At 46.5% G+C, this 25,035-nt stretch overlaps 1 protein-coding gene across 4 annotated transcripts in view; it reads left to right on the top strand.

Moving 5' to 3' along the window:
* SFI1 (SFI1 centrin binding protein) overlaps window positions 1-25,035 on the top strand; it is a 306,787-nt gene that overhangs the window by 82,628 nt on the left and 199,124 nt on the right. For all 4 annotated transcript variants that reach the window (XM_030217587.1, XM_030217588.1, XM_030217589.1 and 1 more), the window contains exons 4-5: window positions 7,898-8,077; window positions 17,231-17,302. In XM_030217587.1, coding sequence (XP_030073447.1) covers window positions 7,898-8,077; window positions 17,231-17,302 — 252 coding nt within the window. The remainder of the gene's footprint in view (window positions 1-7,897; window positions 8,078-17,230; window positions 17,303-25,035) is intronic.

Genomic DNA, 25,035 nt, shown 5'->3' with positions numbered 1-25,035 from the left:
GGGTTAATTCCCCTCCCCCGTTTCGGCGGTGGTGAGCTGGGCAGAGTGTCCCTTTGTGGGTGTAATTCTCTAAGTGCTGAGTCCTGCGGATGGAGCTTTGATATCGACATACTGAGGAGTTTCCGGCAGCACATGACCACATATAGGGAGGCAAAAGGATTGCTCTCTATCTCCACCTGCTGGTAGATGGACACAACCCACCAGTCTATGGATTGATCAGCTATGATTAAGGGAAAGAAAATTATCAGGTATACATAATTTTACCCTACTCTCTCTGTGAAAAAATACTTCCTGACATTTTTCTTGAGTCTGTCCCCCTTCATTCTCATTTCATGTCCTCTTGTTCTACCTCCTTCGCATCTCCGGAAAAGGTTCGTTTGCGGATTAATACTTTTCAAATATTTGAACGTCTGTATCATATCACCCCTGTTTCTCCTTTCTTCCAGAGTATACATGTTCAGATCATCAAGTCTCTCCTCATACGTCTTGTAACGCAAATCCCTTACCATTCTCGTAGCTTTTCTTTGCACCACTTCAATTCTTTTTACATCCTTCGCAAGGTACGGCCTCCAAAACTGAACACAATACTCTGGGTGGGGCCTCATCAATGACTTATACAGGGGCATCAACACCCCCTTTCTTCTGCTGGTCACACCTCTCTCTATACAGCCTAACAACCTTCTAGCTACGGCCACCGCCTTGTCACACTGTTTCGTCGCCTTCAGATCCTCAGATACTATCACCCCAAGATCCCTCTCCCCGTCTGTACCTATCAGATTCTCCCCGCCTAACACATACGTCTCCCAAGGATTTCTATTCCCTAAGGGCATCACTTTGCATTTCTTCGCATTGAATTTTAATTGCCAAACCTTAGACCATTCTTCTAGCTTCCTCTGATCCTTTTTCATGTTTTCCACTCCCTCCCGGGTGTCCACTCTGTTACAGATCTTAGTGTCATCCACAAATAGGCAAACTTTACCGTCTAACCCTTCGGCAATGTCACTCACAAATATATTGAACAGAATCGGTCCCAGCACTGATCCTTGAGGCACTCCACTACTCACCTTCCCCTCCTCCGAGCGAATTCCATTCACCACCACCCTCTGGCTTCTGTCCGTCAACCAGTTCCTAATCCAGTTCACCACTTCGGGTCCTATCTTCAGCCCATCCAGTTTATTTAAGAGCCTCCTGTGGGGAACCGTGTCAAAAGCTTTGCTGAAATCTAAGTAGATTACATCTATAGCTCGTCCCTGATTCAATTCTCCTGTCACCCAATCAAAGAATTCAATGAGATTCGTTTGGCACGATTTCCCTTTGGTAAAACCATGTTGTCTCGGATCTTGCAACTTATTGGCTTCCAGGAAATTCACTATCCTTTCCTTCAGCATCGCTTCCATTACTTTTCCAATAATCGAAGTGAGGCTTACCGGCCTGTAGTTTCCAGCTTCTTCCCTATCACCACTCTTGTGATGAGGGACCTCCTCCGCCGTTCTCCAATCCCTCTGAACCTCTCCCGTCTGCAAGGATATATTAAACAAATCTTTAAGAGGACCCGCCAGAACCTCTCTGAGCTCCCTCAATATCCTGGGGTGGATCCCATCCGGTCCCATGGCTTTGTCCACCTTTAGCTTTTCAAGCTGTTCATACACACTCTCTTCCGTGAACGGTGCTCTATCCACTTCAATCTCATTTGTACTTTTTGCAGTCCATCGCGGTCCTTCTCCAGGATTTTCTTCTGTGAAAACAGAACAAAAGTATCTATTTAGCAAATTTGCTTTTTCTTCATCATTATCCACATAGCGGTTCGCAGTATCTTTTAGTCTCACAATTCCCTTTTTAGTCATTCTCCTTTCACTTATATACCTGAAGAAATTTTTGTCACCCCTCCTTACATTTCTAACCATTTGTTCTTCCGCTTGTGCTTTCACCAGACGTATCTCTCTCTTGGCTTCTTTCAGTTTCATCCGGTATTCCTCCTCGTGTTCCTTTTCTTGAGTTTTTCTGTATTTCTGGAACGCCAACTCTTTAGCCTTTATTTTCTCAGCCACTTGCTTGGAGAACCATATTGGTTTCCTTTTTCTCTTGCTTTTATTTACTTTCCTTACATAAAGGTTTGTGGCCCTATTTATAGCTTCTTTCAGCCTGGACCACTGTCCTTCCACTTCTTGTATTTCCTCCCAGCCCATCATCTCCTTCCTCAGGTATTCCCCCATTTTACTAAAGTCAGTACGCTTGAAATCCAGAACTTTGAGTTTTGAGTGGCCGCTCTCCATTTTAGCTGTAATATCAAACCAAACCATTTGGGCACCCACTCGGATATTTGACACGCTATCCCCATTTGTGATCACCAGATCCAGCGTCGCTCCCTCCCTCGTGGGTTCCGTCACCATTTGTCTGAGCAGACCGCTTTGTAAAGCATCCACGATCTCTCTACTTCTTTCCGATTCCGCAGACAGAACCTTCCCATCTACATCCGTCAGATTGAAATCTCCCAGCAACAGCACCTCTCTCTTGTTTCCCAACTTTTGAATATCTGCGATCAGGTCTTTATCTAATTCCTCCAATTGTTTTGGAGGTCTGTAGACAACACCCACGTGTATAGAGGTTCTATCCTCTCTTTTTAAGGTGATCCATATCGCTTCTTCCTTTCCCCAGGTCCCTGTCATTTCGGTTGCCCTGATACCATTTCTCACATATTGAGCTGCTCCTCTACCTTTACGACTCTATCTTTCCTAAATAGATTATAGCCTGGTATGTTTGCATCCATTTAGCCACGTCTCCGTGATTGCAACTATCTTCATATTGCTTCATAACAACATCTGCCTTCATTTCTTCCTTACACGTCATCCCCAACATCTAAAGTGTTGCTTGTCCACATCTCCCCCTCTTACCGCTCTCAGCCCAGACCCGCTGAGGGCGTCATCTGCCTGTCGGAGAGTTTTCACCGTAGTCTACCCTTTCCTTGAGAGACCCACTGCCATTTTGGTCTATCTTTCCGTGGTTGATTTGTCTTCTGAGGGCGTCCAGATCATTCTGCTGTCCCCTCGGGTGCTAAAAATTCTTGTGCTGCTTCCAGAGACACCACTCTACACTGCTTACCCTCTTTATAAAACATCAAGGCAAAAGGATGCTGCCACTTATAATGAATCCCCTCTTCCCTCAGTTGATTTGTCAAGGGTTTTAATTCACTGTGCCTTTTAAGAGTGATGGATGACAAATCATGGTAGATTTCTATAGGGTAACTATCCCACTTTATTGGGTCGGCTTCTCTCGCTCTATGCATCACTGCCTCTTTCGTTTTATATTCTTTTTTTTTTTATTTATTTATTAAATTTCAAATTTTTACAAATGAATATCAATTTGTAAGGTAATACAGAGAAACAATTATAAGGCAATTGAAAAAGATAAATATTTCTAATCATAATATTTTGGCTCTTCCTTAGACCACTACAATTATTTGGGGGGAGTGGATTTAGAAAACTAAAAGGAGAATTCAATAAGACAAATCAAAGATTTAAACCATATTTGGCATAGTCCTGTTCTTTATCCCGTCATTCTCTATTCGCTGGTTCAGTTGTTCCAGTCTGACGGCTAGTTGGATTTTTAGAGTCCAGAAAAGTTTTCAGCTGGCTTGGCTCAAAAAACACATATTTAACACATAATAAACGTATCACACATTTGCAGGGATAAACTAATGTGAAAATTGCGCCCAAAGTTTTTACATCTTCTCTCAGGGTCAAAAATTGTTTTCTTCTTTGCTGGGTCATCTTGGTAACATCAGGATATATCCATATTTTTTGACCGCAAAAGAGTGCAGAAGAATTTTTGAAGTATAGTTTCATGATCATATTTAAGTCCTGCTCAAATACTAAGGATACTATCAAAGTCCCCCGATTAGATATTTCAACCATAGAGTCTTCTAATAATGCGGTTAAATTCTGCAAATCAATATCATTTCTCTGAGGGGCTACGTTCACCATATTTACTGATTGAGGAGCCTCTCCACGTTTCTGAATAGTTGGAAGGTAATAAATTTTATTACAAGGGGGAATATCTTTACGAGAGCTTCAGAATCTCTTGTAAATATTTTTTGAAGAAATCATAAGATGATAATGCTGGTGAAATTGGAAAATTCAATAGTCTTAAGTGTAAGACGTCGATTAAAGTTCTCAATTTGCTCTATTTTGCGAGATGTTAATATTTTATCTTTAACCAAGGTGTCCACAGTCAATTTCATCGTATTTACCTCCTCTTTTACCTGAGATACTTGATTTGTTACGTCTGTTTTAATTCTTTAAAACCTAAAACAATGTCTTTGGGTGCATTATTTTTCCTCCCTCCAAGAGCTCTATTAGCCCTCTCAATCTGGATAGACATGGGCTCTTGGGGTCGCTGCGGTTCAGAGAGTAAGTGGGCAGCTATACGTTGTACCACCTCCTCATAGTTTATATATTCCTGGACTTCAGGTAATCCACGTATCTGAATATTAGACCGTCTACTTATATTTTCGAGGTCCTCCACTTTATCAAGGAGGTATTGAGTGTGCATTTTTTGGTCTCGTGCTCACCTTTCCAGTGCCTGCAATGTCTCTGTTAGCTCTTCCAGGCCTTTCTCCACCTCTGCCATGCGGTTGCCTAGCTCTGTAATTTCTCCTCTAAGGTCTGCACCCAGGGAGGCTATATCCTGACATACCTCTTTCAGATTTGTACGGATCTTTTGGAACCAAGTGCAGAGTTTCGACCAAATTTCCTGCTGTGGTATATTCTCCGTGTCACCCTCCAATATATCCTCCACGTCCTGGCGGGATTGTTGTGCTCTGCTCTTTTGGGCGCCATTTTCCTCCTGCATCATGGCCGCCCTCACCTCTTTGTGTTGGAACGCGTATGTCTGCAAATCAGGCGTTTTGATGCTCACGGACGACATCACAGACAGTGCCACACTCTCTCTCCGCTTATTCTCGGGGTTTGCTGCTCAAAATGCTGTTATGCGCTATTTTTATTTCCTGCTTCATGGCTGCTACCTGGGAGCTCTCGTCTCAAGCCGCCATTCATGCTGCTGATGTCATTTCCTCCCTGGCACCATCAATTTCTATGGGGACAAACTTTGGTTTAGCGCACCACTGATTGCAAGATTCGTTTATATGCATGGTTTAAGACCGCTCCTCTGCAGGAAAGACTCCGCATAAGCACACGCACGGAATATGGAAGCCAATTGGCACGTGACAAAGGGGCGGTAAATTTTAAATCTTTTTTGGTTAACTGCCACAGGCAGAATAAGCGAAAGAATGTTGTTAGAGTGTACACTGGAGTCGTCATTGCGCAACTGTAAGACTTTAACACTGGCTGAACGAATAGAAGTTCTTTAAAAAATTAGAAAGCAAACAAAAGTCCAGCATCTATTGCTAAAGAATATGGTGTCAATCCCAGTCAAATTTCATGTATCTTGAAGCAGAAAGACCAGCTTCTGGAAGACTGGCAAAACAATACAAATCCCCACCGGAAATGTAAACGGGTGGGAAAAGCTGAGGATGTAGAAGATGCTCTTCAGTGGTTTTCTCAAGTCAGGAGCAAACCGTTTCCTGTCAGTGGTCCACTGCTTATGGAGAAAGCTAATCAGCTAGCTGAAAGTCTTGGACTAACTGAATTCAAAGCCACTGTTGGATGTTTGGAAAGATGGAAGGAGAGGAACAACATAAAATTCAAGAAACAGCATGGTGAGAAACAAGATGCTGATGACTTTGGTGCTGAAAATTGGGTTGTTTCAGTTCTTCCTACCATCTTGAATGAGTTTGCACCTTGTGACATTTTCAGTGCTGACGAAAATGGTCTCTACTTGCGAGCGATTCCTGATGGAACACTTGCATTCAAACATGCCAAAACTACTGGAGGTAAAACATCGAAGGACCGACTGACGATCCTCTTTTTTGAGGGGGAGCGCGAGTCCTCCCGCCTTCCTACCTTGGACTCTCTTGTCATAACGGGGACCAAGAAAAAGACTTTGCCCGTGGAAGGCAGCACCGCTCTCAAGGACACGCAGGACAGGAGGTTAGTAGCCTCCTTGCAATGGAAAGAAAATTATCAGGTATGATACATAATTTTACTGTACTGTACATATGTTTATCAGATGTCAAGCTTCTTTGGGTCACAACGGTTAAGTGCATGCTCCGATTAACTGCATGTATTTCTTTGGTCCCAGACCCTTGTGTCACGTTTTCAAGGCTGAAACTAGGTTTGTGAGCCCTTGGGCCACTGCCTAGGAGCGGCAGGCAAAACCACCCCACACCAGAGGCAAGGCAGAACTCCGACAGGGACAGCTAGACTTCACTTGCACTTGACCGCCCTTCCCCAGGAGTTGAGCCCCTGCGTGTAGGTGGCCGGCAGGACTTACCAGACAGGGCAGGAACTGGATACCAACTAGGCTGAACAGGGTCAGAGGGGAAAAGAATATACATGGGCAGCAAGGCAGGAAACTGGGCTAGGACTCACAGACAGACAATACTACACTAGGCAGGAAATGGACAGGCTTAAGGGTCAGGACTGAAAGCTGCAAAGCAGCCACTAAGAAAGGAAACACAGACAGGGAAGAGACAGAACTGAAAGCTGCCAGGCAGCCACTAAACAAGAAACACAGACAACCAAGAACTAGACAGAGAAATACAAACAAGAAACAAGACTGGGAAACAAGCAATACAGTACAAGATAAACTACACAAAGACTAGACTAGAATCAGGCAAGAATCTCAGACAATAAACTGGACTAGGCAAAAGTGCACAGAGCATACCAGGGACCTTAGGCGATGCAAAGGCAAACACAGAAGTTTCTAGGTGATTAATAAAGCCCATCAGCACCTGAGGCTTAGCTGCAGCAATCTCAAGGCAACTATGGGTGCTGTTCAGGCACAAACAAGAAAGATAAGTCTGGCAGCCTGGAAGATCCGGACTGGGCTGAAGCCTGGAACGGATAGGGACAGCAAGACAGTCTATGGCAGCCACCGGTTCTGGCCACCAGAGGGCGAGGGGAGCACAAACCAAGAAGCAGGCAGAAAGCATACTGAAGCATAGAGAGGCTCAACATACACAGGTGCAGTACAGTGGAGCAATCAGAGACATGCTGGAAGCAGCCAGCACACACAGACCGAGCTAACTCAGGAAGAACAGACAAAAGCCAGCTTAGAAGCTGACCGACAGAAATAAGGTAAGCCTGAGAGGGGTCACGACCACAGACGTGACACCTTGCACTTAAGCGGATTGCACTGTACTTGTTCCATTGGAACCTTAAGAGCTTGTAATTGGCAGTTTCTTTTTTCGAAGAGCTCTTAAAGTATTTGTTATTAGTTATGATTTTATTTTATATGTTTAGCTGTCTTATTTATTGTCAATTAGTGTGTTTGATTTGTAATTCCGCCGGATATGGGTGCCTTTTTTTTTTGTTTGTGATCTGCATTGAATACAAGAATCTGTATAGAATTGGTAGGATAGCATTTTTGTTATCTTGTTTTATGTTGTGCTTGGCTTTATTCAGTGTAGTAGGAATTAGACTCAATAATAAGTTCAGCATTATTTAATAAAACATTTCCTTTGGGGTAAATCTTGTAATGCATGTATGCATTACATGTGGGAAATGGCTGTTACAACATTGCACAAGAGCACATGTACTTTTTTTTTTCTACAGAGCTGCAAGGTATGCACATTTTTTAAAAAATATATATGCTTCTGCATAAGATACATACAGAAAGTTGTACCTGCTTCAGAGCATTTGTGCACTAAGTATTATTCCAGGAGCCTATTTTACAAAGGCATAAACATGTATATTGCCTTCATTAAGTAGGCACATTTTTCAACTTTTTATTAAATGCCCCATTCTAAAATTACCCTCATATGTCTGTTTTATCTTTAAAGGTTAAAGCTAGTCAGGCCAGGAAGAGTACAGAAGTTGCAAACTTCTAAAACCCATTCAGCAGGACCACGGCTTACAAGGCATGCTGGGACTTCACACCAAGTGCAGCAGCATGTCACTCCATGTCGGGGTGTGGCATACACATGGAACCGTGGAGGAAGGTTGAAAGAGCTACGTATCAGGTGAGTCTTCTCCTTTTTTTTTTATTTCTGCATATACAGATCTAGAGATTGTATGCATGTATGTGCCAAGATCTTCATTAGAGCCAAACATGAGGTGAATGCATGTATATCATACAGGAGGTGCTTTTAAACATGCATGTGGGTTGAATTTATATATACAAGGAGCATGAGGCTAACCAGATGGCCATGCTACTGTACTATTGATAGCTAGTGATGGTTTTAGAAAAAAGGTCTCTCCAAAGAAGGTCCTATGTTCTAAACCCTTCCTGTGGTTCTCCCCAGAGCTGCAGATCCTTAAGCATCAAGGATGTAAAGTTAAAAGAAAATTGAGAAAACAGCCAAAAAAACAATATTTGTCTCAACACATTGAACAAGTGGCAAATTGAACCAAATAGCTATTTAAAATAGTAAACAGCCTACTGGAACCCCACAACAGAACCAGCATTCCCAGTCACAACTAACCAGCAATGATTTTGCTATATACTGCTTATTGTTCCTGTAAAACCACTGTTAACGCATCATCTGACATCTGGATCAAAGACGTAGCTTACCGCTCCCTATTCTGGCACAACTCCGGCAGGACTGCTGCCAACAAAATGAAAGATCTCCGTCAGGACCTAGAGACGGTCCCATTGAGCCTCCCACCAGCAAATGAAGAGAAAACTGTCTCCTCCTTGCCATGCTTATCCATCTGGGTCTCTTGGTCAGAGGGAAGCTCTTGAAAAAATCTTCAAAGGCCTACAGCTGACATCCTGCTCTCTTGATCCCCCACCCCCCCAGCAAAAATAGTACAGTTAGCAAGCATAGACCTCACTGAAGGGGCAACTAAAATTAAGTCCTCTTGTGGAAGGGCAGTTGCCAACAACACTAAAAATGCTATGGTGAGCCCTGTATTGAAAGAGCTCCTTTGACCAGGAAAAGCTCAAACTACCAAGCAATCTCTTACATAGTAACATACCAGCTTATAATCGAAAGTGATCGCCGGCCATCTTCTGACACAAATCGGGAGATGGCCGGCGATTTTTTAAAAGCAAAATCGGTATAATCGGAAGTGGCATTTTTGACTGCATCGCCGCTTTCCTGTTGCTTTGCCGGCGAAAGTTCAAGGGGGCGTATCGGTAGCTAAGCGAAGGCGGGACATGGGCGTGGCTACCAGATGGCCGACTTCCGCTGATAATGGAAAAAAAAAGCGGCGTTAAGCAGTATTTCGCCGGCTTTACTTGGTCCTTTTATTTTCACGACCAAGCCTCAAAAAGGTGCCCCAACTGACCAGATGACCACTGGAGGGAATGGGGGATGACCTCCCCATACTCCCCCAGTGGTCACCAATCCCCTTCCAAACTAAAAAAATAAAACTAAAAACCTTTTTTGCCAGCCTATATGCCAGCCTCAAATGCCGTACCCACCTCCATGACAGCAGATTGTGTTGTATCCTCCGACAGCCTTTCCCTGGTTGCGATTTGGCTCTTGGGTGAGTGTGACACCTTTTCTGTTAGGTGCCCTGCAGAGTCACATTAGCAATGCATTGTGGTGGGTGTAGGGTACTGGGCTCTACTCCCCTGGTGCTTCCCCCCCACCCCCTGCTAACTGGGTCAGAGTGTGCCCTGTTTTGTTTCCTGTTGTAGTCCATGCGGTACTGGCCATTTTTGTAAGCCAGTTTTAGTTCCCTTTCCTGTGTTACCCACGTTAGAGAATGTAGTTCTTACCTTTCATGGTGCTGAAAGAGGGCATTGTACACCATTGTGCCAGCTCTGACCTACTGCTAATCTTAGTACCAGGGGACTCTTTGCCAGTGGGCCACAACCTCTGATCTGCAGTTAACTGTGAGTAAACATGGTTATTTCAAGAGATTAGTCTTCAGGTGTGAACTGGTGTGCCAAAGTTATACAGCAGCAATAAGTCCTAGAGTCTGTATGCAGGTCCCTGGAGCAATTTTAGTGGGTGCAGTACATTTGTGGGTAGTGGGTTTGGGGGGGGGTGGGTTGGGGGGCTCAGCTCCCAAAGTAAGGGAGCTATGCACGTGGGAGCTTTTCTGAAGTCCACCGCAGTGACCCCTAGGGTGGCTGGTTGGTGTCCTGGCATGTCAGGGGGGCCAGTGCACTAAAAATGCTGGCTCCTCCCACGGCCAAATGCCTTGAATTTGGCCGGGGTTTGAGATGGCCGGCATAACTTTCCATTCTCCGAGGACAAGCAGGCTGCTTGTTCTCACTGATGGGTGACGTCCACGGCATCCCCTCCAATCGGAATCTTCACTAGCAAAGGCCTTTGCTAGTCCTCGCGCGCCCATGCGCACCGCGCATACGCGGCCGTCTTCCCGCCCGAAACCGGCTCGTGCCGGCCAGTCTTCTTTTGTCCGCGCTCGGTACGGTCGTGTTACGCCGTTCGCGCCCCTTAAGTCGACCTCGCACGTCTCTTTTTGACTTTCGCGTTTAAAAAAAAAAAAAAAAGGATTTCGGAAGAGGACCTTTTCGGTCTTTTTCCCTTTCCGCTATTTCCAGTTTTTGCCCCGGTAAGTTTTCTTTCGTCTTCGGGGTAGGCCCTTTTCAGGCCTCGGGTCGAATTTCTTTTTCACCCTCTTTTTGGTGCCTGCCGCAATTACGAGTTTTGATTTCGCCGGCGCGATTTTTCCGCCCATGTCATCGAAGTCTCCCAGCGGCTTCAAGAAGTGCACCCAGTGCGCCCGGGTAATCTCGCTCACTGACAGGCACGCGTCGTGTCTTCAGTGTCTGGGGGCTGGGCACCGCCCGCAGGCCTGTAGTCTGTGTGCCCTTTTACAAAAGCGGACTCAGGTAGCGAGATTGGCCCAGTGGAACGTTTTGTTCTCGGGCTCTTCGTCGGCATCGGCACCAGGAGTATCGAGTGCATCTACGTCGACAGCGTCTAGACCTCCGTCCTCGGCTGCGACTGCATCGAGTGCATCGAGGCATCGACCCTCTGCATCGGGGCTGAGTCATCGGAAGGCTGCGTCGGCGTCGGTGGTACCGGGACCTCCACTTCTGATGTCGTCGGACGGTGGTGCTTCGACTGGAGTGCAGGTGAGGGCTGTCCATTCCCCTGCTGGTGGCGGTGAGCCTTCGGGTGGGTCTCCCCCTACCCTGAGGGCTCCTGCGGTACAGCCCCCCCGAGACCGACCTTCTTCGGCCTCGGCCCCGAGGAAGCGACGGCTGGATTCTACGTCCTCGTCGGTGCCGGGAAGCTCCGGTGACATGCTTCGTCCCAAGAAGTCGAAGAAGCATCGACACCGGTCCCCTTCCCGTATCGGCACCGAGAGCTCTGGGTCGCCGAGGGAGTCGGCACCCAGTAGGCATCGGCACCGAGAGGACCGCTCACCCTCTGTTCAGGAGGTGTCGATGCGCTCCACTATGGACAGCCCGGAACAGCCTCCACGCCCGGAACAGACTCTGACATCGACACCTGCATCGGCTTCCACGTCTTTCTCCACAGCCGCTCTGCACGAGAGTCTCCGGGCCGTTCTCCCAGAGATTTTGGGATAGCTGTTGCGCCCTTCCCCTCCGGTACCGGGGGTGCTTGCGCCACCGGTACCGTCGAGTGAGGCGCCGGCTGGCCCCTTGCCCGGGTTGAGGTCTCCGACATCGGTGCCGCGTGCGGTACCGACTGCGGTCGCCTCCCAGGAAGGCTCCCCGTCGGCGGAGGGAGCTTCGCCAGTGCGGGCGAGGGAGTCTATCTCTCGACGCTCCCACCCACGGAGTCGAGCCGGGCACGGCTTCAGACACAGGTCCGTGAACTTGTGTCTGATACCGAAGGTGAGGCCTCGTGGGAAGAGGAGGAGGACATCAGATATTTCTCTGACGAGGAGTCTGATGGCCTTCCTTCGGATCCCACTCCCTCCCCTGAAAGGCAGCTTTCTCCTCCCGAGAGTCTGTCTTTTTTGCGGCCTTTGTCCGGGAGATGTCTACGGCCATCCCCTTCCCGGTGGTTGTGGAGGACGAGCCCAGGGCTGAAATGTTTGAGCTCCTGGACTATCCTTCTCCACCTAAGGAAGCGTTCACAGTACCCATGCATCATGTCCTAAAAAAGACATTGCTGGCGAACTGGACCAAGCCTTTAACTAATCCCCACATTCCCAAGAAGATCGAGTCCCAGTACCGGATCCATGGGGATCCAGAGCTGATGCGCACTCAGTTGCCTCGCGACTCTGGAGTTGTGGATTTGGCCCTAAAGAAGGCTAAGAGTTCCAGGGAGCATGCTTCGGCGCCCCCGGGCAAAGACTCTAGAACCTTAGACTCCTTTGGGAGGAAGGCCTACCATTCCTCTATGCTCGTGGCCAAAATTCAGTCTTACCAGCTCTACACGAGCATACACATGCGGAACAATGTGCGGCAGTTGGCGGGCTTGGTGGACAAGCTCCCTCCTGAGCAAGCCAAGCCATTTCAGGAGGTGGTCAGGCAGCTGAAGGCGTGCAGAAAATTCCTGGCCAGAGGGGTATATGATACCTTTGATGTTGTGTCCAGGGCCGCTGCTCAAGGTGTGGTGATGCGCAGACTCTCATGGCTGCGTGCCTCCGACATGGAGAATAGGATCCAGCAGCGGATTGCGGACTCGCCTTGCCGTGCGGACAATATTTTTGGAGAGAAGGTCGAACAGGTGGTAGAGCAGCTCCACCAGCGGGATACCGCTTTCGACAAGTTCTCCCGCCGGCAGCCTTCAGCTTCTACCTCCACAGGTAGACGTTTTTATGGGGGAAGGAAGACTGTTCCCTACTCCTCTGGTAAGCGTAGGTACAATCCTCCTTCTCGACAGCCTGCGGCCCAGGCTAAGCCCCAGCGCGCTCGCTCTCGTCAGCAGTGTGCGCCTCAGCAAGGCCCCTCGGCTCCCCAGCAAAAGCAAGGGGCGAGCTTTTGACTGGCTCCAGCAGAGCATAGCCGACATCAACGTGTCAGTGCCGGGCGATCTGCCGGTCGGAGGGAGGTTGAAAGTTTTTCACCAAAGGTGGCCTCTCATAACCTCCGATCAGTGGGTTTTTCAAATAGTCCGGCAAGGATACACCCTCAATTTGGCCTCAAAACCTCCAAATTTTCCACCGGGAGCTCAGTCTTACAGCTTCCAACACAAGCAGGTACTTGCAGAGGAACTCTCCGCCCTTCTCAGCGCCAATGCGGTCGAGCCCGTGCCATCCGGGCAAGAAGGGCTGGGATTCTATTCCAGGTACTTCCTTGTGGAAAAGAAAACAGGGGGGATGCGTCCCATCCTAGACCTAAGGGCCCTGAACAAATATCTGGTCAAGGAAAAGTTCAGGATGCTTTCCCTGGGCACCCTTCTCCCCATGATTCAGGAAAACGATTGGCTATGCTCTGGACTTGAAGGACGCCTACACGCACATCCCGATACTGCCAGCTCACAGACAGTATCTGCGATTTCAGCTGGGCACACGTCACTTCCAGTACTGTGTGCTACCCTTTGGGCTCGCCTCTGCGCCCAGAGTATTCACGAAGTGCTTGGCTGTAGTAGCAGCGGCACTTCGCAGGCTGGGGGTACACGTGTTCCCATATCTCGACGATTGGCTGGTGAAGAACACATGCGAGGCAGGAGCTCTACAGTCCATGCAGATGACTATTCGCCTCCTGGAGCTACTGGGGTTTGTGATAAATTATCCAAAGTCCTATTTTCTCCCAGTACAGAGACTCGAATTCATAGGAGCTCTGCTGGATTCTCGGACGGCTTGTGCCTATCTCCCAGAGGCGAGAGCCAACAACTTGTTGTCCCTCGTCTCGTGGGTGCGAGCGTCCCAGCAGATCACAGCTCGGCAGATGTTGAGATTGCTGGGCCACATGGCCTCCACAGTTCATGTGACTCCCATGGCCCGCCTTCACATGCGATCTGCTCAATGGACCCTAGCTTCCCAGTGGTTTCAGGCTGCTGGGGATCTAGAAGACGTGATCCACCTGTCCACGAGTTTTGTCAAATCCCTGTATTGGTGGACGATTTGGTCCAATTTGACTCTGGGACGTACTTTCCAAATTCCTCAGCCACAAAAAGTGCTGACTACGGATGCGTCTCTCCTGGGGTGGGGAGCTCATGTCGATGGGCTTCACACCCAAGGAAGCTGGTCCCTCCAGGAACGCGATCTGCAGATCAATCTCCTGGAGTTACGAGCTGTCTGGAACGCTCTGAAGGCTTTCAGAGATCGGCTGTCCCACCAAATTATCCAAATTCAGACAGACAACCAGGTTGCCATGTATTACATCAACAAGCAGGGGGGCTCCGGATCTCGCCCCCTGTGTCAGGAAGCCGTCAGCATGTGGCTTTGGGCTCGCCGTCAGGGCATGTTGCTCCAAGCCACATACCTGGCAGGCATAAACAACAGTCTGGCCGACAGACTGAGCAGGATTATGCAACCTCACGAGTGGTCACTCAACTCCAGAGTAGTGCGACAGATCTTCCAGGTGTGGGGCACCCCCTTGGTAGATCTATTTGCATCTCGAGCCAACCACAAGGTCCCTCAGTTCTGTTCCAGGCTTCAGGCCAACAGCAGACTGGCACCGGATGCCTTCCTCCTGGACTGGGGGGAAGGTCTGCTGTATGCTTATCCTCCCGTACCTCTGGTGGGGAAGACTTTGTTGAAACTCAAGCAAGACCGAGGCACCATGATTCTGATTGCTCCTTTTTGGCCGCGTCAGATCTGGTTCCCTCTTCTTCTGGAGTTATCCTCCGAAGAACCGTGGAGGTTGGAGTGTTTTCCGACCCTCATCACACAGGACGAAGGGGCGCTTCTGCATCCCAACCTCCGGTCTCTGGCTCTCACGGCCTGGATGTTGAGAGCGTAGACTTTGCCTCTTTGGGTCTGTCAGAGGATGTCTCCCGCATCTTGCTTGCTTCCAGGAAAGATTCCACTAAGAGGAGTTACTTCTTTCTATGGAGGAGGTTTGCCGTCTGGTGTGACAGAAAGGCCCTAGATCCTCGCTCTTTTCCTACACAGACCCTGCTTGATTACCTTCTGCACTTGTCTGAGTCTGGTCTCAAGACCAACTCTGTAAGGGTTCACCTTAGTGCAATCAGTGCATACCATTACCATGTGGAAGGTAAGCCGATCTTAGGACAGCCTTTAGTTGTTCGCTTCATGAGAGGTTTGCTTTTGTCAAAGCCCCCTGTCAAACCTCCTACAGTGTCATGGGATCTCAATGTCGTTCTCACCCAGCTGATGAAACCTCCTTTTGAGCCACTGAACTCCTGCCATCTGAAGTACTTGACTTGGAAGGTCATTTTCTTGGTGGCAGTCACTTCAGCTCGTAGAGTCAGTGAGCTTCAGGTCCTGGTAGCCCAGGCCCCTTACACCAAATTTCATCATAAGAGTAGTCCTCCGCACTCACCCTAAGTTCTTGCCAAAGGTTGTGTCGGAGTTCCATCTGAACCAGTCAATTGTCTTGCCAACATTCTTTCCCCGTCCTCATTCCTGCCCTGCTGAACGTCAGCTGCACACATTGGACTGTAAGAGAGCATTGGCCTTCTATGTGGAGCGGACACAGCCCAACAGACAGTCTGCCCAATTGTTTGTTTCTTTTGATCCCAACAGGAGGGGAGTGGCTGTGGGGAAACGCACCATATCCAATTGGCTAGCAGATTGCATTTCCTTCACTTACGCCCAGGCTGGGCTGGCTCTTGAGGGTCATGTCACGGCTCATAATGTTAGAGCCATGGCAGCGTCGGTAGCCCACTTGAAGTCAGCCATTATTGAAGAGATTTGCAAAGCTGCGACGTGGTCATCTGTCCACACATTCACATCTCATTACTGCCTGCAGCAGGATACCCGACGCGACAGTCGGTTCGGGCAGTCAGTGCTTCAGAATCTGTTCGGGGTTTAGGATCCAACTCCACCCCCCTAGGCCCATGTTTTATTCTGTTCCAGGCTACACTCTCAGTTAGTTGGAAAAATTGTTAGGTCAATCTCAGTTATGTCCTCGCCGTTGCGAGGCCCAATTGACCATGTTTGTTGTTTTGAGTGAGCCTGGGGGCTAGGGATACCCCATCAGTGAGAACAAGCAGCCTGCTTGTCCTCGGAGAAAGCGAATGCTACATACCTGTAGAAGGTATTCTCCGAGGACAGCAGGCTGATTGTTCTCACAAACCCGCCCGCCTCCCCTTTGGAGTTGTGTCTTCCCTTGTTTTGTCTTGCTACATACGGGACTGACGAACACGAGTGCGCATGGGCGCGCGAGGACTAGCAAAGGACTTTGCTAGTGAAGTTTCCGATTGGAGGGGCTGCCGTGGACGTCACCCATCAATGAGAACAATCAGCCTGCTGTCCTCGGAGAATACCTTCTACAGGTTGTAGCATTCGCTTTGCTGACCCCACTATCTTAGTGAGAGCCTACCAAACATCAAAGAGACAACTTGTTTACTGTCCACCATCTGTATAGACACAATCAGTTCAACTGAACATGAAACTGGCATAGGAATAGGTACTTGTTTCTTTTTGAGAACTATGAAAGAATGTGTTCTTAAGTACCATCCTACTCTCCTCCTACCAAATCCTTGAACATCCAAAGCAGTTCACAAAACAAATATATAATTACAATATAAATGCACATACATGTATGAAATAGCCTATCCATCCAAGAACCCTTGAAGTTAGTCAGGAAGAGACCCACAACAATTAATCCCATTCTCCACACAATATGGAGTTAACACTCCTACCTCTTTACCCCTAAAAATAAAGCACTTCTGCCCTGCAGAACCTGTTATTATTAACTCTAGGGAACCTTTTATAGAGCTGTGATAAGAAGTGGGCTAAGCGTGTCCTTACGCAGGACTCTTCCATGAGCTAAGCCTATTTTTAGTTTGGCTGTCAGAAAATGCTTTTTTCTATTTGTTGAATATATGGTCATGCGGTAATATTGGCTTCCCTAAAGCGTGGTTAGCATGTGCAAATTTAAAACTAACACACAACACTTGCGTGTCTCATGTTAGTCTATTTTTGCTGCATTAGGCACACTTTAGCACCTAATGCATTTTGGTAAAAGGTCCCTTTAGTCTATCTAAACACTGTTCCTCTCCATCATATGACTTACCCAGATAGCCAGTCTTGACAAACTCTGTCTCCAGCTTAACCTTTAAAATTGAGACAAGCTGATGGTAGTGTGTAATGAAAAATGGTGAAGTACGAAGCATAAAACAAACTTCTTCTTTACTTTGTAGACATCTAGCAAGGAAGTTCCTTTACTTGTGGGTAAACAAGACCTTTGGCCGTATCCTTCCACACAAAGCAAGGTAATTATAACTATCCCTGAGGTAGCGCTAAATAAATGCTATTAGTAGTAGTAGCCCTAGGAGGTTGTTATAGTTTTGTTTTTTTATAGTATTATAGTTTTTTTTTTTTTCTTCAGATGAGACCTTTTTTTTTTTTATGTTTCAACGGTTTTTATTGATGATAAACATTATAAACATAAGCGATAAAGTCAAACACTTTGTGAGCATAATAACATGTCACGGTTGTATACATACATCTTAACTGCATCATCAATATTTTGGGTTTCAACATTGTTTGTTAATGACACATATTATCATTATCATCGTAACCAAGGCCATTCTCCATGATGTCCCAAACAAGAAATTATTTCCATCATACACAGCAACCATAACATCTATCATCAAATTTTTTAACTTTTCTCCTCCCCCTCCCCCCTCCCTCCCGTCCCCTGTGTCTCTCCCACCGAGCCTTTTACTCTTATAGACTCGATGGCGTCTTCTCTTCTTTTCCTTTCCAGGATTACCTCTAGTAATTCAGCCCTTCCCATGGACATTACAAAATGATTGTCACATTCCAATTAGGAAAGTATCTTAACTAATCTATGGTTAAGCAAACATCTATTACATGTGGCCATCCTCTGTCAACCAATTTGTGTCACTTCCCTTCTCCCCTCCCTCTTATCCCCGTCCCCCTTTATAATTGTGCCTCATGTTTCTGATTATGCTCTTGTCATGAATATAGACTAACCCAAAGTGTTCAAAACATGGCTACGTGCTCGTGGTGATATCTTGTGTAGGTATGCCCCCCAAATCTTCATGAATCGTTGGCGCCTCTTGGGAGTATTACGGGCGTCTTGCATTTCCCATAGCATGAGCTCATGTACCCTATTCCTCCAATACCAATATGAAGGACCTTTGTCCATTGTCCAACAATTTAAAATACATTTTTTCCCCAAAATACAAAGTTTACTGAGGAACATCTTTTCTTCCAACGTTCCTTTGTGCCATGTCGCCATGGAGCTCAGTATCACTTTTTCAAAAGATAGGTCCACCCGATACCCCATAAGCCAGCCCATAAACTTAGAGAGAGCTGTCCAAAACCTCCGTATCTCTCTACACTGCCACAAACCGTGGCTAAGTGATGCATTTACTTCTGCACATTTGGGGCACTTATGTGTTTCCACCACTCCCGCATACCATGCCTGTTTTACTGAAAAATATGCCCTATGTATGATGCGGAAGTGGCATTCCTGTAACTCGGCACTATGTACCACCCTTATCCCGCCTTGAAGTGCCGCTAATATCTTCCCCTCTGTTATTTGGTCTTTCACCTCCCGGCTCCATCTTTCCACAACCATCTTAACATCTCTTTGTGGTTGTTTCCCCTCCAACACCTTGTGAAATCTAGACACTGAGATCTGTCCCATTGCGTCCCCGGCCAGAAACTCCCTAATTTCCCTCTCAAAGCCTGGTAGGAGGCTTGCGGTGGGAAGCTCATGTATATAGTGTGAGAGTTGAAAATAGGCTAATTTCGCCAACATCCCCCCTCCATATTGTCTCTCAAACTCTTGGTAATCCATAACGGTCCCATCCGCTTGCAAAAAATTTTCCAATAGTATAACCCCCTGCTTTCCCAGATCTCGAAAGAATTTACTTTCTCTCCCAGGTGCAAACTCTGCATTACCCGTGATTGGCAACAACACGCTGCACTCTGCACTGTGTTTCCAGAGTTTCGTTATCTCCTTCCACAAATATCTCAAGGGCTGCAAGAGTATGCTATGTTTTACTTGTTGCGGGAGATTTCTAAATTTTGCGTGTATTAAGTAATTTAAATGCCAGGGACTGAAATGCAATCTCTCTAATTGTACATCTGTGTAATTGTTCGTACCCACAAGCCAATCTCCCAGGTGTCTTAAAAGACATGCTTGATTGTATATACGCATATTGGGGATCCCCAGACCTCCTTGCGCCTGTGCCCCACTGAGATATTCCCATCGAAGTTTTGGCTTCCTACCAGCCCAGCAGAATCGCGCCACCTGTCTCTGGTGTACCCGAAGGTCTTTTTCCCAGAGCCTTATTGGCAGTATTTGCAGTACATACAGCCATTTTGGGAACACCACCATGCGGTATAAGTGGATTCGACCCAAGAGCGTTAATGGCAGGGAGCTCCATCTATTTAATTGCACCCTCGTGTCTCGCAACAACTTTGGGACATTAAAATTATATATCTGAGCCGGATCCAAGGTCAATTCAATACCTAGATATCGGAAGGACCCCGTCGCCCACCGCAAAGGGAATTGCCCCCAATCTGCCCTTTTAATGTCTGAGCTCGCCAAGGCCTCTGATTTTGTCAAGTTTAAATGAAATCCAGAAAAATCCCCATATTCTTTTATACTTTCCATTAGATGTCCCAAAGAATGCTTGGGATCTGTTAATAATACTAGTAAATCATCTGCAAAAGCTGCTATTTTAAATTCTCGGTCTTTTATTTGTACTCCCTTTATGTCTACATTATTGCTTATTTCCCGTATTAACGGGTCAAGAGTCAACACAAACAGTAAAGGTGACAGAGGGCAACCCTGATGGGTACCTCGACCAATGGGGAACCAATCCGAAGCCAGGCCATTGACGAGAACTCTCGCTTTGGGATCAGTATACAATGTCTTGACCGCCTGCATAAAAAACCCAGTCACCCCATATGCTTTGAGTGTTTCTAGTAGAAATCCCCAATCCACCCGGTCAAAAGCCTTTTCGGCATCAAAACTAATTAACATAGTTGGCTGTCTTTCCCATTGTGCTTTTTCCAATGCAAGAAGAATTTTCCTCATATTCTTTGCTATTTTTCTACCCTGAACAAATCCTACTTGTGACTCCTCTATCAGGGAAGGGAGATATCTGGCCAACCTATTAGCCAGCAATTTGGCCAAAAACTTGGCTTCTGAGTTTAAGAGTGAGATTGGTCGGTATGACTCCGGGAGAAGAGCTGTTTTACCGGGCTTAAGTATTACTGTTATATGAGCCTGGTTCGTATATAAAGGTAAAGAGCCCCTCTGAACTGCTAAGTTAAACACCTCAGTCAGCACCGGGCCAATCTCGGCCTGCAATAATTTATAAAACTCATTCCTCATTCCATCAGGGCCCGGCGCCTTCCCCAGAGGACTTTGCTTGATCACCCACATAACTTCATCTAGTGTAATTTCCCCATTCAGCGCCTCTAACTCCTCAGCCTCCATTTGGGGTAAATCCACGCTAGCCAAGTATGTCTCACCAGGCCTGGCCAGATCCTCCTGTGGTTTATATAACTGTGCAAAGAAATCTTTAAGTATTCCCGAGATTTCCTTATCTTTATGTACTAGTGACCCTTGACTGTTCTTAATTGATAATATCTTTTGGTAACCTAATCTTCTGCCCATAACCTTCGCCAGAAAACCCCCGCCCTTATTTGCGAATTTGTAAAGCTGATATTTATAGTAAGCCTGGGATTTTCTAACTGTACGGTGCAACAATTCGTTAAGGTTCTGCTGGGCCTCTAGCAGTTGCACTCGGAGACTCTGAGTATGTCCCACACTATACTGACGTCGCAATTTAGCCACTCTCCTTTCTAATCCCAAAATTTCTTGTCTCCTCATTTTCTGCTTAAAACTAACATAGGCTATGATCTCCCCTCTAAGCACTGCCTTGGCTGTTTCCCAAAACAGTATTGGGTCATCCTTGTGAGTCTCATTATTGATGCCAAAATCTTTCCAACTTTTAATCAAATGGGGTAAGAATTGTCCATCCCTATATAGCCAAGTTGGGAATTTCCACAGGTAATCCTCTCTTGTCCCTCCATCCAACTCCACCCTCACCATAACCCAGGCATGGTCGGAGACTGCTATAGGCCCTATTTTCGCTGTGTCCACCTTTGTGAAAATGTCTCCAGTTACGAATATATAATCTATACGGGATAAAGTGGCATGGGCCCTTGATAGATGGGTGTAATCCCTCTCCAGAGGATTCAGAGTTCTCCACACATCTATTACTGTGAAAGCTTCCTCCAGCGTTGCTATTCCCTTCCCTGGCTTGGCTCTCCCTTTCCCACTTGAGCCCGATCTATCTAGTGCCGGATCCGCGACTTCGTTAAAGTCTCCTCCCATTATAATCGGGGCTCCTCCAATCCCCTGTATGGCGCTAGTGAGCTGTGTGTAAAAGCGCCGGTCAAACGAGTTTGGCGCATAAATATTGCATAGCAAAATTGGTTGTCTGTCTAGTACTACGGATGCCAACACGTATCTTCCCCCAGTGTCTCCTACTACCTGATTTACTTTCACATGTATACCTTTCCGTATTAGTGTAATCACTCCTCCCTTCCCCCCCACTGCCGGGGATTCAAAAATTTCTCCTACCCACCATCGCTTCAATTTGGCATGTTCTATGCTTGTTAAATGTGTCTCCTGCAAAAATGCAATCGACGTCTTTTGGTCATTGAGTATTTTTAAAATTTTTTGTCTTTTAATAGGTGAGTGGATACCTCCTACATTCCAAGTTATGACTTGTATTGGGGTCATGTTATCTCCATTCGTTCATCCATACTTCCCTGTAATCTTCCCGCAATCTTAACAGAGGGGTGTCCCAGCCACCACCCCTCCCACTCCTCTTTCCAAGACATCTGTATTCGTGCACTACACCATGTGTCAGTCATAACATCACTACATTCATAGAAACATCGTGTTCTCTTCCCAATTCTTATCCCTCCCTCCCCCCCCCTCCCCCCCCAATCTTCTCCATCCCTCCCCTCTCCCCCTCCCCCCCCTCTACCCCTCCAGTCATTCTCCCAAGGCCCTCCCATGCCTTTGACTTCTCTCGCCCCTTGCAGCCCCTAGGATATCCATGATCACCTGATTTCTTAATCCACATCCTCCATTACAATCAACTATGTTATTTGTCCGGGGCATCCTTAGCCCCGTCCCCAAACATATTCTGGGACTCCCCAAAAACTCGTCCCGTATTCATACCTATTAAGCAACCATAACCTTGAAACAATACTTTTAACTTTCAAAACATCTCCCACCATATACCATTTCATGCGGGTTAATCCCCGCAGCTCCTTTCACCAAAGGAGAAGTCTTCCCCAGGTGCTCGTCTTAACTCGGACTCCACTGCAAAGTCATGTGTCCAGTTCTTTCATTTCCGTGTCTAGGAATCTTTGAGCCTCCTGGGCTGTCTGAAAGGATCTCCACTGATTTTTATGCTGGATCTTTAAAATGGCTGGGTATAGTAACATGAATCTGGTGCTCTTGGCGACCAGTGTGGAGCATATAGGATGGAAGCGGCGTCTTTGTTCTTGTACTCCTGCCGAATAGTCCTGAAAAATCTTTACTGGGGCATCCTCATAGTGAAGAGAGTCTCGCTTCGCTCGGAATCCTCTTAATATTTCTTCTTTATGTAGGTAATTAAAAACTTTAATGATGACAATTCGTGGTCTCTGCAAATTTGGTTGCCAGCGCCCTAGCCTATGGGCTCGCTCAATACACAACTCTCCTCGACTATCTGATAAGGCCAATTCTTTTTTCAGCCACTGTTCTAATAATTGTCCCAGGAGTCTTTCTGGGACCCTTTCAGGGATACCCACAATTCTCAAATTACATCTCCTGGCTCGGTTTTCCATATCCTCCATTTTTTCTTGTTGCAGCTTAAGTTGAGTCCTGAGCCTGGCAAGCTCCTGTACGTTTTGGGAGCTGGAGTCCTCCACTGCTGCTATCCGCGTCTCCGCCTCTCCCACTCTTTTCTCCGTTTCGGCTCCTGAAGATTCTAAATTTTTTAATTGTCCTGCCAACAGATCAAATCGTGGATTGAGGGCTGCACTCACCGCTGCTGTTATTTGCGCCAGTTGTTTATCAGTGAATTCTCCCCCAGCTGTACCTTTCAAGTCCGCCATTTTGTGGCTAGGCTTAGGAGGTGTTAATCTTTCTTTGTCAAATTTTGTGCCTCTACGGGTGATTCCAGATGGCATGGGTTTCAAATATTGCTCCATACATTCAAATATACTGCTCTCAGTCAATCTCCCAACACAATTGCCATTAAAGAAATGCCTCTATCCAGGCGCTGTTTTTGTTCGGGGCCACAGACCTCGTGGGGTAACTATACTGGGCCTTCCGCCCACCACCTCACAGCATCGTGATTACATGCTCTAGTGTATCCTTTTAATTAGCTGGCAATTCAGGCACCCAAAAGCGATTCAACAAGCCATTCAGTTAAAGTTTCTTCCCTTTATCTCGGGGATGCCTCCATCCAATATACTGTCGCAACCGCCGAGAGAGCGTGTCCCCCAGCTTCACTCTTCCAGCTCTCAGGGTGCCCCCTCTAGATCCGTTACCAACATTGGCTGTTTGCTTCGTGCCCCGAACTTAATAAAGGGTACTCACTACCACCTTCTCCACAGCAAAGCCTGGACCTCCCCTGTCTGTAGGGACTCTCGTCACTCCTGTTGTCTGCCCGTAGCTCTTTTTTATTTTGTTTAAAGAATCCGGACTTCCTTTGCCGCCGCCATCTTGGATCCGCTCGTGTTCGTTTTAAAAGTTGCTTTTTATGCTGGATATGGCGCCGGCAGTGCCTCTTCTATACTCATCAAGGTCCCGGGTGCTCTCCGTGCTCACTAGATCGTTTTTTTAGGAGTGGGATCAGCGATGGCTAAAGACGGGCTGCCTCTGGGCGGAGCGGAGCTCACAGCACGACGTCCATCTCGCTGCTCTTCTCCACCGGAAGTCCAGATGAGACCTTTAGTTAATGTAGTTTTGCTGCTATTAGCCGTATAGCTGTTTTCTTTTGTGATATGTTTTATTAATATGGCTTATTAACATCTTCCTCATTGTTACTTCTAATTGTTTTTATTCTGTGTTGGGTTTTTTTTTGTTGTCTTTTTGTATGTTATGTTACAATGCCTGCTTCCTATATATTGTCTAAACACAGTTCTGTATCTGATTTGATTTTTTTGACACCCAGTAAATTTGCACAATATCCATTGACCCCTGGGGCTGGTTTGTTCAGTGGTTTGAACATTTGTTCTTTCCTACACCTTTTTTGGTTTTGTCCTTGTAGGGAATTTGCCTTTCTCTTGGGTACCCCCCAGCCATAGGAAGGTTCAGGCTTTTTGCTTCCCTCCGTACCATTTGCTTATAAATACATTTTTTGACATACACTTAAAAGGATTTATTAAATATTCAAAAACCTCATCTCATTGTTTACGTAAGGCCAATAATTTATTTCAAAATCCTATCCATAAAGTAATCTTTCCATTCTTTTTATGAAGAAAAGCTGTTTTGGCAGTATAAATACTGGGGACAGAATCTTCCTTGTTAATGTGGTATTAAATAGCCTGAGATGGTGAATATTGCTAGTTATGGACCTGCCTCTGAATTTCTGTACAAAACAGTCTAACCCATATTTGTAAAGGTTTTTTTTGTGTGTGTGTGTGTTGTAACATTTGATAACCTGACATATTAAGTACAGTAACAATGCATGAGTACGAATAGCAAATGAGGGCTCTATAAGAACATGAGAAAAAGCCATGCTGAGTTGGACCAAGATTTTTTCAGCCCAGCATCCTCTCTGACAGTGGCTAGTCCAGGTCACAAGTACCAACAGGAACCCAAAATTGACTACATTCTCCAGCAGCAGATTCCACAGCTTAATTATATGCATAAACAAAAACTTTCTGTGATATTTGTTTTTCAGACTGCTGGTTATTTTTATAAATTTCTATCATCTCCCCTCAC

The sequence above is a fragment of the Microcaecilia unicolor genome, chromosome 11 (assembly GCF_901765095.1).
Source record: "Microcaecilia unicolor chromosome 11, aMicUni1.1, whole genome shotgun sequence".
In the NCBI taxonomy this organism is placed as follows: Eukaryota; Metazoa; Chordata; class Amphibia; order Gymnophiona; family Siphonopidae; genus Microcaecilia; species Microcaecilia unicolor.
The sequence above is the reverse complement of the archived record's forward strand: the minus strand, read 5'-3'. Positions and strand labels throughout refer to the sequence as shown.